The 17516-nt window shown below is 38.6% G+C and overlaps 1 protein-coding gene across 2 annotated transcripts in view; it reads right to left on the bottom strand.

Annotated features, from left to right (window-relative positions):
* Positions 1–3100: 3100 nt before the first annotated feature.
* Positions 3101–17516, bottom strand: part of erbb2 (erb-b2 receptor tyrosine kinase 2) — a 29204-nt gene continuing 14788 nt past the window's right edge. Inside the window, exons 9-27 of one of the 2 annotated variants that reach the window (XM_028475773.1) lie at positions 16533–16674; positions 15888–15961; positions 15706–15796; positions 15057–15259; positions 14731–14860; positions 11400–11490; positions 10478–10632; positions 10342–10389; positions 10105–10243; positions 9898–10020; positions 9706–9804; positions 8905–9090; positions 8668–8823; positions 7773–7848; positions 7495–7641; positions 7150–7247; positions 6858–7046; positions 6224–6614; positions 3101–6142 (exon numbers count right to left, since the gene is read on the bottom strand). In XM_028475773.1, coding sequence (XP_028331574.1) covers positions 5796–6142; positions 6224–6614; positions 6858–7046; positions 7150–7247; positions 7495–7641; positions 7773–7848; positions 8668–8823; positions 8905–9090; positions 9706–9804; positions 9898–10020; positions 10105–10243; positions 10342–10389; positions 10478–10632; positions 11400–11490; positions 14731–14860; positions 15057–15259; positions 15706–15796; positions 15888–15961; positions 16533–16674 — 2885 coding nt within the window. In that variant the 3' untranslated portion in view covers positions 3101–5795. Of the gene's footprint in view, positions 6143–6223; positions 6618–6857; positions 7047–7149; positions 7248–7494; positions 7642–7772; positions 7849–8667; positions 8824–8904; positions 9091–9705; positions 9805–9897; positions 10021–10104; positions 10244–10341; positions 10390–10477; positions 10633–11399; positions 11491–14730; positions 14861–15056; positions 15260–15705; positions 15797–15887; positions 15962–16532; positions 16675–17516 lie in introns of both variants that reach the window. The other variant, XM_028475772.1, reaches the window with a different exon arrangement.

A 17516-nucleotide genomic window follows, 5' to 3' on the forward strand; every position in this document is an offset into this window, starting at 1 on the left:
AACTGTAACATTTTAATAATTTAATAAATTATTGGCTCCTCCCCTCTTATCAGATATTTGATGTGGTTTTTTAGAAATGAATTTTCTCATTCTTTTAATACAACAAATAGCACTTATATTTTATTTATTTATTTATATTTTTCTTAAAGTTGTTTTAATGCATTTTGATATACCGGGACAGAGGCGCTTCTCCCCGGGGTGGGCAATTTTAAAATTTTAAAATAACTTCTTTGGTGGAACAGGACTTGCATGTGCTTTTTATCTGGTTGACCTTTTATTTAATTTATTTGTATGTATTTGTATATATTTCTTGAACTGCCTTTTAATTGGTTGACCTTTTATTACATTTGTATAGTGGTTTTTTAACTGTTTTAACTTAAATGAAATTTTACCCGCTTCCACCTTTGATACCCACCCCAGGACCACCGCCCCTTCCTCCTACGGTTTTAGGAAAAATTTCTTAATATTATATATTCTTAGTTAAGTTTGATTTCGGGGAGGAGCCAGTTTTAACCAATTTAAATGTTAGAATATTTATTAGTTACTTCACTAAAAATTTTTTTTAGCGTGTTATTTAAAAAAAAATTTAAAAATTCTTAGCATCAAAATTTTAAATATTTATATATTCTTCACTTTAACAAATATTAATAGGGAGAGATGGGCGCGGGGGACACCAACCAAACAAAAACAGGACTATGGGAGAGGAACTAGGGGAGGGGAACATGTTTCCCTCCCTAATATGCTTTGATGATGAATTATTGTGTGTTTTTATATTATATGTGGTTTTACATTTCCTCTCCCAAATTACCTCTGGAACCCCCTGACCCCCTTCTCCTCCCTAATTTTAAAACCCTATTCCTTTCCCTATAACCTAACCTAACCCCACCCCCTTTCCTAACCCTAACTGCCCCTCCCAAAACCTAACCCTAACCCTTACCTAAACCTACCTTTCCAATCCGAACCCCCACCCTACCTCCCTTTCCTAACCCTAAGACGTCCAGATTATGGCCTGGACTGGCCGACGTCTTAGACGTCCATAGACGTTGCTTGCTCAGTGGGTATGTGGGCCACTTTAGGCTCATATTAAGATTAGTGGATGCTAACTTGCCACAATTCAGCCAGAACTGGCCCAAATATGTTTATATATAAGATAAGTGGGCCATGTTTGGCACTTTAAATGTGGGCCAGTTTGGGCTCATATCCAGAATTGTTGATGCTAACTTGCCATATTTCAGCCAGAACTGGCCCAATTATGTTACACCTGGGCCACGTTTGGTACTTTATATGTATATAAATATCAATAATGCCAGATGCAGTAGCTTAATATAAATTATATTCTTATTATCACACAAGAAACTTAGTTAAACTATCAACAATTCACTTATCTGACAAAAAATGGGCCAAACAAATGTGGACGTTGTCCAGATTTTTGCCTCGTAGATTCTGGTTTAGCCACAAGCGCCTCCTTCCCTCTGATAACTTTTGACATTGTTCTCCCTGATTTGTTATATCTTTTGGCGTCTATAAATCTCCAAATGTTTTTTACGGTCTGACCGATTGGTCCAGCCAAAAACACGGCAATAATTCACCATTTTCTTCCACGTTCCACGCTCGGGATCTGCTTTGTTTACCTGCTGAGTACCTCCAATATGGCCACTTCCAGTTTGATTATGTGGTGATGACGTGCTGTGAAAACCTTCTATAGTGAGTGGTGAAATAGCTCCAAAGTTGGAAAATAAAAATGAAGAAGTTGTATAAAGAAAAATTGTTTTGGATCCCAAAAAAGATTAATCTTTATACTATAAATTAAAAGAGATCAGATTTTTTTCTTACAGTCCCACATTTAGTTATGGGACACTGAAAATAGTTAATAGTAATTTTTCAAGAGACTGTCACCCAAAAACCAAAGCATATATGTGACTAATCATTAGTGATGTGAACAGTCTATGTACATACAGAAGCTCAAAGCTGATCAAATGACATGGAGCTGAGACATTTGCTAAGTTGTTTACTGAAGGCCCAAACATGTTCAACCCCCAAACCTCCAAAAAACTAAACACCACAGCTATGGTCTGTCAAAGAAACCAAACTGGGTGATATTCCAATGCCACATAAGGACTGGATAAAAATATCTAAATAAATGCATTAAAAACTGTGTTTATAACAACAGAGTCATATACAGTAGAAGCATGAGGAAGGGTCTGTCTGTTCTTAATGGATGAACAATGTATGCTGTGATGTTGCCCACATTGGCACCATTTGTTTCAGTGATTCTTACTTGGAGCTCTGTTAACGATGGAGGAGGACATCTATAGGAGGAGGAGCATGAGATGACATCACAGGGTAAGTCGCCCAGTGCACAACATCTGCAACCTCTGGAAATAGATGCTTCCACTCCTCCTCCTCCTGGACTAAATTGATCCATCAGGATGGTTAATGGTGTCCTGGGACACAAAGAAATGAACAAGGAGACAAAGAGAATAAATAACACACACACACGCACGCACGCGCACACACACACAGATTTTAGAGATAGATAGAAGTATAGATATAGATATTATGGATAGGGCATAAGTGTTTTTATTATTCAATCAAAAAAAAAAAAAAAAAAAAAAAAATCCTAAATAAACTTTACTTTGAAAAAGGTGTTTTGGTTTTTCACTGAAAAAACTTTGAGGAAACTTATTTTCAGATTGAATAATGACACAAATTTACCTCCACACTTACCTTTCGATTAAAACTTTACATTTTAACTAAAGAGGAAATAAATAAAACATGCTGGTGTAAATAATACATTAAAGTGTGTCACAACTTTTTTTTTACCTTATTCATAGAAATGAAAAAATTCCAATTAATACAAAAATAAAAAAAAAGACTCATTAAAAGCGTAGAAGAGAGTCAAAGGATGAAGGCTTTTTAATAACACATAAAAAAAATAAGTTTGAAAAAAAAAAACAGTTTCTTCATGAAAAATGTTTGTATGCATTCGCTCCCACAAAAAAGCTGCTATAGTCAAAATGGCTTTTCAAATTAACCACCAAATGGATTTTTAAAAAAGTGTTCATAAATGTATGAAATACAATTTTATGTTTGGACATACTGATCATCAAGAAAGAGGATGGATTTAATTCCCAGTACACAATAGTTTTATATGTACCATGACAAAAACACACACCTGCAAAATACTAAACTTAAAAAGTACAAAAGTTCCCTTTTATTTAAAAAGTAAAAGACAAAATCTTCAGCAAACTCTTACCTTTTCATTCTGTTTTTTCTCTTTATGCACAGGCTGAACCGTGAGACATTTCTATGCAAAGCTTATTAAATGAACCTAAAGTCCAACATTTACTCATAGGTGTGGAACAGTCAGCTGGTTCAGCACAGTTTGGTACGAATACATTTTTTTTTAAAAAAAATAATAATAAAAGCAAAGAACAAGGCAGTTTTACTAAAGGACAGCCGATCATCACCAGGACATCGTCCATGATTGTGCATTGGAGTTATGCTCTCATTTCAGAACAACCAGGAAAAATACATTCAGAGAAAAATCAAGATTTTTCAAATGTGCTCAAATTAGGGTTTTTTTTTTTAACATTATAGCAAAGAAACAAAACAGACACTTCTCCAGCAGAGGGGGCCACATTTTTCATTTCACCTTCAACTCTAGATAATCCATTATATTTAGGGCTGTTCAATGTTGTGAACAATTATTAAAAGTTATGCATTAAATACTTCACACCATAGGTTTATGGTCAAATATCTGAATTAGATCATTAAGGACACTTTTGTCAGGTCGCCAGTCCATTACAGTGCTAACAATAGAAGCAATCAATTATTTCACTATTGCCAATTCTAATCAAAAACTACAGGAGGGAAAACAGAGTCTCTATAATAATAATAATAATAATAAAAACTCAGAGAACTCGGTTGTCCTTAATAGCACAGACTGCACAATAAACAATAGTAAACCAATAGAACTTTGGTCTACAGAAAACCTTCTCTTCCAGTAACGATATTTTGTGGAGAATTTAAATATTCTTTATAACAAAGAGTCTTTAAAAAAAAAAAATAGTTTGTATATTACAAAAATGAAACATTGTGACTTTTTACACTTAAAACAATAGACAATTTAGGGATGAAAAGCCTGGTCATATTCCCATTATAACTTACTAAGATCAAACTATTGTGATGTGATTCCATGTTGATGCTTTTATTTTTTTTATTTTTAAGTTAATGCCTTCAAAAACCCATCTGAGAACCTTTGCATGAAAAAACTAAATGGACTCTAAATGGTAACAATGTGTACAGTAAAAATAATCTCACACTATACATACATTATGGAGACTTTACATGAACCTTAAGCTGCTTATTAATAACACTCAGTAGTAGACTAGTTACATAATGCCTTGGATTTAGTGGTAATAAGAAAATCTTCTTTTCAGAAAGTATATGGTTTACAGTCGGAGTGTGAAGCCCCTCCTGTCAGACCCCCACAGGCAGCTGGGATGATGTTGGGGATGTGTGAGTGAGTTGAAGAGCATGGACGTTCTGACAATGGCAACATTGAGTCAGTTTTGACCTCCCCCAGCCAGCTGCCAGTTAACATGAAAAAAAAAACAACGCCTTGAAAAAGTACTGTTGAATATTAACTGTGTGTGTCTCAGTGTGTGGAATTCAGGCAGTGCACGGACTGGGACAGTGCACGGACTGGGACAGTGCACCCAGACAGAGTTAAGTGCGAGTCGTCAGGATCACGGCTAGCTTTAGTGTCGGATAAATCTCTTGCTTGTCGCTGCTTTCTGTGAACTTTAATCAACACTCACATGATAATCATAAACATTCTTCACTTCTAATGGAAAACAATGAGCTGGAAGCGCCTTCTTTTACACAAAAACAACACAAACCCACAAAGTACACTCAATATATCAACCTGTAGTGCATTCTACATGATTAAAACAAGTTCCTACAAAAAATAAAGGACATTCCCTGATAGTTTGTTTTAGCCTAAAAACCTATTAATCGTGCCTTTACAAAAGCAATATATAAATGTTATTATTCCTGCAGCCTAAAAATGTCTGCTTGTAACTAATAAAGGAGACTTCGTACCATAAAGAAGCTGCAGCCACAGACACTAATGACCACATGCATCCTTGCAGTACAATGGCTCTGTTTTGTCCACACAGGAAGCCTTTCTTCTAGTGAAAGAGTCGACCGGCCAGATGGGCCGCAGGGCCTTTTCGGTCCACAACAAAACGCCTTTGAGAGAACTGAAGACTCCCATCAGGTCTGGGAGAAAGTGACCAGAATACTAAACGCCGTCCTCTATACGCGTCATGTCTCATTTTGTCAAAGTAGATCTGAAAGTTCCAATTTTTCTCCGTTCAACACAGTTAGAGCAGTAAAATCCAGACGCGTGAGGAAAGTGAAGGACATGTTGAAAACCTTCATGTATTGGGGACACATCAGCAAACAAATTAAAATTTGAACTTAGAAACATAGTTTGCATCCGTCCATTGTCTGTGATGAGGAGAAATTCTTGGTACTGTGATGATGTTTGGGTCATCTTTATCCTTAAGTCGTCTAGGTTTTGAAAAAAAGATCCTTTTGGCACCAATAAATCACAGATTGTTATGAAGAGGTCAGATCTCAACCCAGAAAAACAAAAGGCTTCACTGTGAAGAGATGATGCAGTAAAAAGCAGATTATAAAGGTGATGTTTCAGAAACAACCTCTAAAAAGTTCCCGTTTCCAAACCCACACCTCGACTTATCTATTCGAACTCTGACTCATTCTCCTCAGGTGTGGCCAGTCCAACTGTCCATTAGTCCCAGGTACTCAGGATTTTCTGCAGTGGGGGTCACAAACCCGTTCAGGTGTCTTGTAAGTCCCTCGTCGTTTTCCACAACTGCATGGCCATCCGTGGGCTTGGTTTTAGGCATCAGGTCCAGATAGTACGGGTTGTCAAAGGCCGGGGCGTTTGACGCAGAGCTCACAGGGACCAGGTACGCTGGGTTTTCCACACTGTGACCAGAGTTCAGGCCGTTAAACAGACGTCTGTCTATTCTGGAGCCTTTTCGAGGCAGCGTGGTGGGACGCTCAGGGATTCCCGGCCTCAGATCCTGAATCTCCTGATTGACGTACTCTGACATAGACAGGACAGAAAGTTTATAAAAACAAGATTTGAATTTCTCTCTCTAGACTGTGAACACAATCATCCACTCACCTGGCAGGACATGATTGTGATTGTGGCCGTTGTTCCGCCTTGGCAGTGAGTGATGAAGGTAATGAGGAGGATGATGAAAGCCATTGGGCCCGTCCGTCTCCAGGTCTTCTTGGCTCCCGTTGGGGTAGGTGGGGTCTTTACAGTAGCGTCCGGGACTGGCTGGTGGTATTGACATCCAGTCTGAAGGCCCGTCAAAAAAGACAGAGTCCGACTGACCCCCGGCTGAAGGGCTTCGAGCCAGCGTTGGGTACTGGTTCCACAGGCCGTTAGAAGTGCTGGCTCCCAGTGGTAGGGTAGGGTACTGGCTGTGGCCCAATGTGTTGAGGGAGGAGTACATGCTCTGAGGACCCCCCATGGTGGAGGGCTCAGTGTCTAAGCCTTGGTCTCTGCTCTGCTAAAGAGAGAGAGAAAAAACAAACATTTTATAGCCATTACACGTTTCAAAATAAACTACATCATCATCAAACTTTGACAATGCAACACATTCTATCAATAACAATGTGGCCAGGGTTAGGGTCAATTAAAAAATTCAATTCAAATTACAATTATAATTATATCATAATTATAATTAATTATCAATTACGCAATTACAATTATGATTGACCCCAACCCAGAATGTAGCTCTCCCACTCACTCTGTAGGACTGGTGCCTGGACGGACCATTAGCCTGAGGCTCCTCCCCTTTAGTTCTGGGAAAGAGATTTGGCTGAGGCACCAGATACTCCTCAGCGTCCATAATTTCCCCCAGATTGTCTCCCTCCTCCAGCAGCATCCGATAGAACCTGCTGTCCACTGGAGAGCACATACTCATTTGCTCATCGTTCTGCAAACGATCAAAGAACAACAACAAAGTGTTAATGGGACAAACTTTATTCTTTTTTTTTTTACTGTGAATGAAGGCGCTCAGATGTAAACCGTGCACATACCTGAATGACGACGTAGCGCGGTGGATCTCTGGCCATTGCACTAAAATCATTGACTAGATCTTTAAACTTTGGGCGACTGTCTGGATCAATCATCCAACCTGTCCCCAAAATATTAACACAAAGTTTGTCAATCATGTAGTTTTTACATTTCATATTTATCATAGAAAAACCTTGTATTTGCTCACATCCCCAGAGTAAACATCTAAACCAAAGATTTTATCAGTGGGATAAAAAAAAATTAAGAAAAACAATCCTGCACAGTTTATATATTTACCAGACAAGTAAATGTACAACTTGTCACAGGAATACTAAGTAAAGCCACTGCTGAAGTGACAAACTACTGACATTTGACCATTATCATGTAGACGTCAATGGTGCAGATGAGGGGCTGTGGAAGACGCTCCCCGCCTTCCAACACCTCCGGGATCTCCCTCGCTGGAATTGTGTCGTAGGGTTTGGAACCAAAGGTCATCAGCTCCCAAACGGTGACTCCTGAACCAGAGATTAAAACAGCTTTACTACTAAAATAACACAACCTCAAACACAAGCGCTAACAGCTAAAACCCTGAAGTTAAACTTGAAAAGTGCAAAAACACCAAAAAAAAAAAAACTGCACTACCAACCGTAGCTCCAGACGTCGCTCTGATGGGTGAATTTTCTGTGAAGAATAGACTCCAGAGCCATCCATTTAATCGGCACCTTTAAATAAAGAATATAATCATATAAAAAACCAAATTGAACTACAGCAGTGGTTCCTAAACTTTTCACAGTCCCATACCCCATACATACATTGATAGCATGTTTTGCTAGCAAAAAACAATGTAGCTCTCGTCATATTTTTTTGTCAAGGACTTTTTTATTGTTACTTTTATTATACATACAAACAAAAACATAAACATCAATGATTTTTCAATTAAAAACAGTGAAACATGCCCCTCCCCCACCCCATAGCTCCAGCTGAGCTATTCTCTCAATGTTTGATAAACAATAAACAACAATAACAGAAGTTCAAACATGTTGTGAAAGGAAAAATTATAGAAGGTATATGAGATTTACAGAATAAATATGTGTTTGTACACAAACACATACACAATAGACACATGCATACACTCACTAAAAAAGAATTAAAAAAAAAACTCTGTGAACAACGAAATAAATGTTACCCAAAAAGTGGTGGGATTATCATCTCATTTACAGTATCTTTAGCTTCCATTTTGTCTATACAAGTTATAAAGTTTGCCAGATAGTATAACATTTATGGGTTAGGGTTAAACATAACCCTCTTGTGTATCATATTTTCTCATGCTCTCATCATATTTGTGCTTTTCTAATTAGAGTGTTTCTCTCTCACCATGGGTAGTCCTCTATAGGCCAATATGTAATTTGTGGCAATGCATTGAGGCTTCTGACTGCTTATAATCTAGTTTCTAATTTTAAATTTTACTCACGTAACCCCTATAACAATTAATGTACCCCACTTTGTAAACCTAGGCACTAGAACGACTTCACCCATCTTACCTTTCCTCCATCTGCATGATACACAGTCTCATCAATATCGAGCAGTCGTGCCAGACCAAAGTCAGTGATTTTCACATGATTTGGGTTCTTTACAAGAACATTGCGGGCCGCTAAATCTCGATGGACCAACCGCACTTCCTCCAAATAACTCATCCCCTAAATAGAGACACACAGAGACAGGTCAGCCAAAGACTGAATTCATTACCAATATAAAAGGGAGAAGTGATCTTTGTGTACCTTGGCAATCTGGACACACCAGTTAAGAAGGTACTGCGAGCCAATGTGGTCCTTGTTCTCTCGGACATAGTCGAGCAGGCAGCCGTAGGGCATGAGCTGAGTGACCAGCTGCACAGTGGAGGTCAGACAGATCCCCAGGAGGCGACACACATACGGACTGGCCACGCCCGCCATCACATAGGCCTCCTGGGAAAGAAACAAGTAAGACAATGAAGTGTTGAGAGAGACTTTGGTCCTGTTCACCAAATGCTAAGCAGCTGAGTAATGCTAGCGCTTCATAGAAAGAAGGTTCTGAGCCCGGTTATTCAACAGGTTTAATACGAATAAAATTGATCCGGTTTTTGAAATCCTTTTTACTTTTGAGTCAGGTTTTTCAAATCAGCATCGGGTTAGGGTTAAAATCTGAAAAACTCAAACTAAAGGTTTGATCTGGATTAAAACCAAGATTTGATTATGTGATATAATCAGATTGCATGATCAATTTTTTGTTTTGAAAACATCCAGAATCCGAGTTGATTACTTTTGTAAAACCGCGCCCTGGGGTTCTTTGATGAGATGGACAAGAGATCCTTTCTGTGTGTTAGCATGTTTCCTCTAATAAGTCTGGTTTCTTGTTTAGAAAAGAAATGTCACAATTTAAACCTCCACCTATTGATGTAATTACTGTTTGCAAAGCTAATGAAAAACTAGATATAAATTCCTCCAATTACAATGAATCATGGGAAGGTCACAATCTTCCAACAAACATACAGGTATTAATATCGTTATGTTCAGCTTAATTTGATTGTGTAGCATACTTACATCAAGGATTTCTTTATTAGCCTTTGGCGAGGTGTTTTCTCTTAACACTTTGATGGCCACTGGGATTTTCACATTCTCTCCATCTGGAGCCCATACCCCCTAAAAAAAATGATCAAACCCATAACTGAATAAATCATGAGCCTCAGTGTTGTGAATGATTATAAAAATCAATATGTGCACATTTACACCAACCTTATAGACCGTACCAAATGCACCAGCACCGAGAACACGTAGCTTTTTTAACTCTGTCTCCTTCAAGATCCGCATTTTTGCTTGATTGGGCGACGCCCCACTCGGTGTCAAAGGTTCCACCAGCTGAACTCATGAAGGAATTAGTGTATGTGTGAGAGCTAAAAACATCATTAATCAAACCCCGTTTCTATCATTCTAAGCACTCACTTCATGCTCCTGCAGGATCCTCCTCATCGTCTCCTTCCTCTTCAACTTGTTCTGTCTTCGCAGGTAAAACACCAGCAGGGCCAGCAGGATGAGGAACAGCACAACGCCGGCCACCGCAGCAGCGATCGTGGTTCCTGGTCTAAAGAAAAAAAGAAAAGAGAGAGAGAAGCCAAAATAATGAAAGGTCAAACTGGATGAGTAAAAAATAAAGCTACATAATTATGGACTGTTGCCCACCCTGTCCTGTTGTCAATAGGACAGCCTCGTTCATCCATCACAGTGCAGCTGAATTGGAAAAAATAAAGAATGAAGTGTGATTTTTTCACTCTGTACATGTGTTCAGTAATTGTGCATGTGTGTGTGCTCCACTTACGACAGTGTACAGTTGGTGTTGCAGGGCAGACAGTGCCTGGTGGCGTTGCTGTACTTCCAAACCGTTTGCTGATCTTCCTTCACACCGCTCGGACAGTGGTCGACGCAAAACTCCCCATCCTGGAAGTTGCGGCACTCGGTGCAATGCTCTGCACCCTAAAAACAAAAGTTTTTATCAATATTGCAAAAAGAAAACAAAATGAAGACAGTTTGTTATTTTAGTTATTCCAGTGTTTTAGAATATAATCTTTTTATTGTCATTGCACACACATGCCCCTCCCAACAACATTCAGCTACACTTCAAATATTCCAACTAAACAAACGCAATCATCACTAAAAACAACATAAGGTACTCTAAGAATAAGAATTAATCAGTATAACAGTTCATCAGTATAAAAGTGAATCGCTATAAAATATTAAAAACAGACAAATTTAAAAGGAGACAGAATTTCATTTTCCATTATATTAATAATAGAAACTATTGACGTGATTGATAAAAGAGCATATCAAGTAATACAAAACATAAAAAATTATATTATTGATTAACTTGAATTATACCAAATGTAATAAACAATAATAAAAATGAAAAAACTTATAAAGATTTCCTTTTCTTTATTCGTCACGAACACTTTCCGTCAATATTCATTAAATGTATCTCACAGGAGATACATATATGTGAGAAGTAGTGGGCAGCCAATATGCAGCATCCATAAAGTATTTCAGGGTTCAGGGCGTTGCTCGATATCCCACAGAGGAAGTGGTCAGAGTGGGGGCCACAATTACCCAAACTTATTATTTCCAATAAAAAAATAATCTATGCTCACTGTCTGATTGGATAATTCAGAGCAATCTGATTTGGTTATTGAATTTGTTAGATGAACTGGTTGGATTTTGTTGCATTTAATTCCACCCACACGACTTACTGGGCCATGGCAGGAGGCGGAGCCATTAAGAGGTTTGCATTCAGCGTGACACGCAACACACACGGATCCATCTGCGTATTCCTGCACAGAGCTGAAATACAAGCACATCTCACAACACAGTGTAGCATCAGTAGGGATGTGTTTATCTAAAGCACCTGAGTCAGGAAGGGGGAGACATTTTGAGAAAGAGGCCCCGGCTGCAGAGGATCTGTTGCTCCCTGTGCCACCAAAGGCCAGGATGGGTCAAAACTCAGTGTATGTGATGAGATATGATGTAACCACAATATTCTTGGGAAGGTACAAACTTCTTTACAGGGCAGGGAAATACACAGACATCTTTATTTTAGGTTTTGATTATTTAATTATACTGGCACACTAATAAAGCATCAATGTGCTGCTTGTTCCAGTTTATGTTTTAAAATTGTGCCATTTTGTCTGAGAAGTGGCAACGTTGCATTTTACCGATTACTGTGAAAGAAGAGTCTCTTGATACTTTACTTTTCTTTTACATGTGACAGATATAGTTAATTTTCTACATTATTTGCTTAAAATATGGATTTTTTTTTTACTAAATGCTGTATCATGTACTTTGTCACAGGGCTAAACCATTCATTCACTCCAACATCTTTAGTGGCTCTAATCAACCCAGCCTTAAGAATGTGCAATCGTCAAAAATTTTCTTTCCAGTACGTTTACTGTATGTCATCCCACAATACAAATGATAAATTCCAATGTCGCAAATTAGTGAGTGCCGCGGGCCATTTGTCCCACAATTTAGCCAAGAATGCCCCTAAAAACCTTGTTCCACGGGACAAAATTGCTTCCAAGTATTTTGTCAACAACTTATTATCAATGGTTTTCATGTCGCGTCATCTACCGCGTCATCAACCCGAAAGTTACCATTTTGGAGATAACAAACTATTGCTGTGTTTTTGGCTGTACTAATCGGTCAAACCGTGAAAAACGTGGAGTTTTATAGACTGCCAAAAGTCATAACAAATCAGGGAAGAACAATGTCTGCATTTTATAGTCAGTGTTTCTACATCAGGAGAGCAGTGACATGAGACTAGCTCACCGTTGTTGCACCAGTTGTTATTGGTGTATATGCAAACACTGTTCTACAGGGAGCAGACATTAGAACACAGGATGGAAGGAAGAAGCATTGTCTGAGGATTAGCTTTTAGCTTGGATGCTAGCCCCGGTCCTGCTCCTGATCACCCCGCTTACGTCTCCTCCACTGGCGGACACGGCTGGTGCGAAGCACCGCTACTTTGTAGGCCGCTGGATGTAGCATTCCGAGGCTCGAGGTCCAGAGTAGTCGCATCTAACGGACTATAACTGTTTGATTTGCCTGAATCTAGGATTGCCTGGTGGTCGTATACTATTTTATAGTAACTACGCTGCAGGTTCACTGTGAAATTGTTAACTGACTGAGTTATCTGCTGATGCACAGTATATCAGTTGCTGCAGCCGACCTCCAAACTTCTATAAGATTTAAGGTCTTCCGCTGTGTAAGGGCTTGATGAAATCCAGGTAGTTGATGATATCAGGATACATAATAGACGGAAGACTCTCCAGGTCCTCATTGATCCAAGATAATTAAGCCGACTCGTATGGATCTGCACCACCAATAAACGTATCTTTTCCAAATATCGTGCCCTTTCCTGCAGACCAAGTCCTTCCCTGTATGCCTATGTATCTATAACGCATTTTGAGGAGCTTTTCTGTGATTTATCCATCGCTGAGAACACCTCTACAAGCCTCCAACATGTAGTGTCAACATCCGCTTACCTCCAACATGGCCGCGGATCTGGGTGACTGCCCAGAAAGTGACGTCAGTGAAAACCCTCTATTCTCTGTTCACGGAAGCTCCGCCACCATCGCCCCTTACACACAAACAGCAGTGCTGCTCGTCGGCACAGCTACCTGAAGCTGCCGTACAACGACAGATCATGGACCACTGCTTGGTTAAGACCAGACAACCATCCAACAAAGTTCTACAAAGACGATGACAGAGATGTACCTGCAGCAACAATTATGAACTGGAAACTCAACTAAAGCTTACTCACCGACACACGGACTGGGCTAAGAGCTAAAGCTAACCACTTCATAAAGTAAAAAGTACACGTCTTACTGTTTATGGTCAGATTTAACACGTCGTGTGAAATAAATGTTAGCATTAAGCTAACGTCACTATTCATCTGTTACGGTGGCTGGGAAGTGTGAGGTGAATGTATTTACAGAAACGAACACAAATGCAAACAGGCCACAATGGAAGTGTTTCTGACGGACGGTATTACAGACGGACACGTTTCGGGTGGATGTTTTTAACCCACCAGAACAGAGAAGAACAGACATCGAAACACGTATGAAAGTAAGTGAAAGTTGATTAGGATACTCTTATATTTTTCATATCAGGCTATCATATCATAATACACGTCCGTCTGTAATACCATCCGTCAGAAACACTTCCGTTGTGACCTGTTTGCATTTGTGTTGGTTTCTGTAAATGCATTCACCTGACACTTCCCAGCCACCGTAGTCCCAACTTGTGAAACGCAATATTTTTAAATATTTCACTTGTTCACTAGATGAAGCTGGTCCCATTAGACAGTAATGTAACTACTGTGATTATTACACCAAAATATCCTGAAATATTAAATCATCAGCTTGATCCAGTGAAATCAGAGATATATTTATATAACTTCATGTAACTCATTATCAGACATAAAATAAAGAAGATTCAGCAGAAGTAAAAACACTATTGGAGAAATTTTTGCTTTTCATGTGCTTTTTCTTTTTTTTAAAAATAATTTCATATTAACTGAGGAAATAAATGAATTGCATACAATAACACTAACAAAGCGATCCACACACGCACTAATATATTCCATAAAATATCAGCCAATAAGCTCTTTGAGTCAGAAATCACATGTTTTCAAAAAGTAATAAAGTTCCTTAATAATAAAATGCAAAGAAGAAAAAAAAATTCTATTTTTAATGCTCAAGGTTCAGCAAGGCCATTCTTGTGCACCCTACCCCCCCGTCATGCCCCATCTAGGGGGTGCGCCCTTCATTTTGAAAACAACTGGTTTTCAAAGGTTATGGTTTTATTTATTTTCATGAGATTTTGAAGGGGAATAGTCAAAATTTTTATTTTTCTCAAAAAATGGAAATTTTGCCACAATTGGGGGTGGGGGGGCTGAGAGTTTTTAATTCTCCAAAGGGAGGCACAGTAGACAAAGTTTGTGAAGCACTGGGACTAAACTGAGAGTGTTTTCCGTCAGCGTGCTATTGATATGAAGTGGCCATGCCAGTGTGACATTCTTACCCCTGATAGACGTCACACTCGTCCACACACTCGATGCCACGCTTGACAAATTTGCAGGACACACATTGGCTTGGTCCTGGGCCCCAGCAGCCCCCTTCACACAGTGGGTGACACACAAGCCCCTCCTCCTCTAAAAATACACACAGACACTCCATGATGCACACTGTGAATATGACATCGAGTCATTTTCATGTATTCATTAACCATTTTTAGGTTTGAATGTGCTGGAAATATATACAGTATATTTATTTGTACAGGAATTTTAGACCTTAACACATCTATAATTTGATTTAATATTAATATCAATCTAAGGTGCCCACACCTACCACAGATTAGATGATCCTTGTTTTTTGTGACGATGCGATGGGGCCCCTGGGTGGGATGGAGGAGACTGTCCCATGGCAGTGAACTGGTGTAGCATAACTGGGAGTTGTTGTACAGCAAAACCAAACCACCACTCACACTACGCAGAGAACGCAGACCCAGAGACTTGATGTGTAGATTCTGGATAGCCAGCGAAAACACCCCCCTAACCAAAAACCAACAAACAAGGACATGATGAAGCATCACTAAAGTTTTTCACTTGTTCACAGTCCAAATTATATCTGACAAAAAGCCACATCAGATGAGAATATCTATATAGACTCTGCACCTGGATGTGTGTGTAAGAATGAAATGTTTTGTTGCTGATGCAACTAAAAAACACAATTTAAAGAAAACATGCAGCAGATATTATCACAAAAGACTTGGGGAGTGTTAAACACTGGCACACTGTGACATAGTTAAAGCTGGCGACAGGTCAGAGCTTCAGGTTTGGCTATTGATCAACTTTTGACAGTGAAAGTGAACCAGAAACAATATTTAATATTTAATGTGACTTCATTTATTTAATTAAAAAACCCTTGTTGTATGCATTGTTTACCTAGAAGTAAATAAAACAAAAATAAACCATCAATATTATCTAATAATTCTTACTTGTACAGCATCCGTCCTCTGATCACCTTCAGGTTCTCAAACACACTGACGTCCATTAACTCCTCTGGCCAGGCATCAATGTACAAATAACCTGCACAATAGAAACACTTAAAGTCTGCACTTCTTCTTCTTAGATTGTAAATTATGCCATTGTATCACAAATGAAATCAAAGTGTTGGAACCTGTAATCTCTTCTAGGTTTTTAAAGACTTGCAGGTCCTCCACAGTTAACCCTGATGTGTTGGTGACAGGATCCCTGGAGGATAAACAGAGGTTTTACAAAAGCTTGGCTTGTGAATAGGTAGTTTTCTACAACACCAAATAAAATAATTCAAGTGGTGTCAAATACAAGCCAGTGAAATACCATATCACAGATTATAATGTACTCTTTACACCTCCTCTCTTATCAGCACTAAGAAGATATGACTACTTTATATTTGTGTTTAAACAGGCTTGTTTATTAACTTAATGCTTTTGTTTTCAGATTTATTGTTAAAAAATATGTTTTTAAAAGTCAAGATAATCCAGACTTGAAACCTGATCTTGAGTATATGTTATGAACACAGACCACATACACAAATTACATTTAGTAATTTGATATGTTTTTAAAAAATCATTGACTAATCAAGCTAAGGTTCATTTTCTACTGCAGAAATATTATCATTAATATTATTTTTATTTCCACTACATGCAAGCTTTGAAAAACTCAAAACACATTGATTTTCTACATGAAAGATTGAAATCTTTGATTTCATCTGCAATATTTGCTTTAGAAATAAAGTTTAATAACTAACATTATGAGTTCTTTAGTCAACCATGTGACTCACCTTGTGAAACTCTCAGGGAGGAAGGCCAAACTACCAAAAATATTTTTACATTGGTCAAACTGCTTCACATTAGAGGGTGTTACCATGGTGACACTGGAGTTGCCCATAACACCAAGGTTGTCCATACCCAAACCTGAACACACTGTATTAAAATACACAAAGACAACAGGAAACAAGGAATAAATATTCAGTAATAATTGAGCAGTTTGCACAACAACATATTCATTAATGTTACTAATAGGAATGTAGCTAATTTATTACAAGAACACTGGTCACATCAAATCTTAAAGTGGATTTATTTAAAGTGTCCCCATTACAATTTGGAAAACAAGCTCAGATTAAAAACAACAAGCTGCAGCAGAAACAGATCAGTGCACTTTGCACTTGTGACAGCACACATTGGAACATGTGGCCAAACCCTTAATCAGGTGTACTGTACCAGTGTCTTCATGTATGTGCAGAATGCACCACAGAAGACAGCCTCGGAAATCACGTAAACAACTGTTGATCTACCTGTTGTGAAATTACCATTTTCACTCTGAATTTGAGGTTGTTTCTGTACTTGACTAAACATTACAATAACATTACTAGACCCTAACCCCAACATTACTAGACCCTAACCCTAACCCTAACATTACTAGACCCTAACCCTAACCCTAACATTACTAGACCCTAACCCTAACATTACTAGACCCTAACCCTAACATTACTAGACCCTAACCCTAACCCTAACATTACTAGACCCTAACCCTAACATTACTAGACCCTAACCCTAACATTACTAGACCCTAACCCTAACATTACTAGACCCTAACCCTAACATTACTAGACCCTAACCCTAACATTACTAGACCCTAACCCTAACATTACTAGACCCTAACCCTAACATTACTAGACCCTAACCCTAACATTACTAGACCCTAACCCTAACATTACTAGACCCTAACCCTAACATTACTAGACCCTAACCCCAACCTTTGGAGA

Source organism: Gouania willdenowi, chromosome 19 (assembly GCF_900634775.1).
Source record: "Gouania willdenowi chromosome 19, fGouWil2.1, whole genome shotgun sequence".
NCBI classification, from domain to species: Eukaryota; Metazoa; Chordata; class Actinopteri; order Blenniiformes; family Gobiesocidae; genus Gouania; species Gouania willdenowi.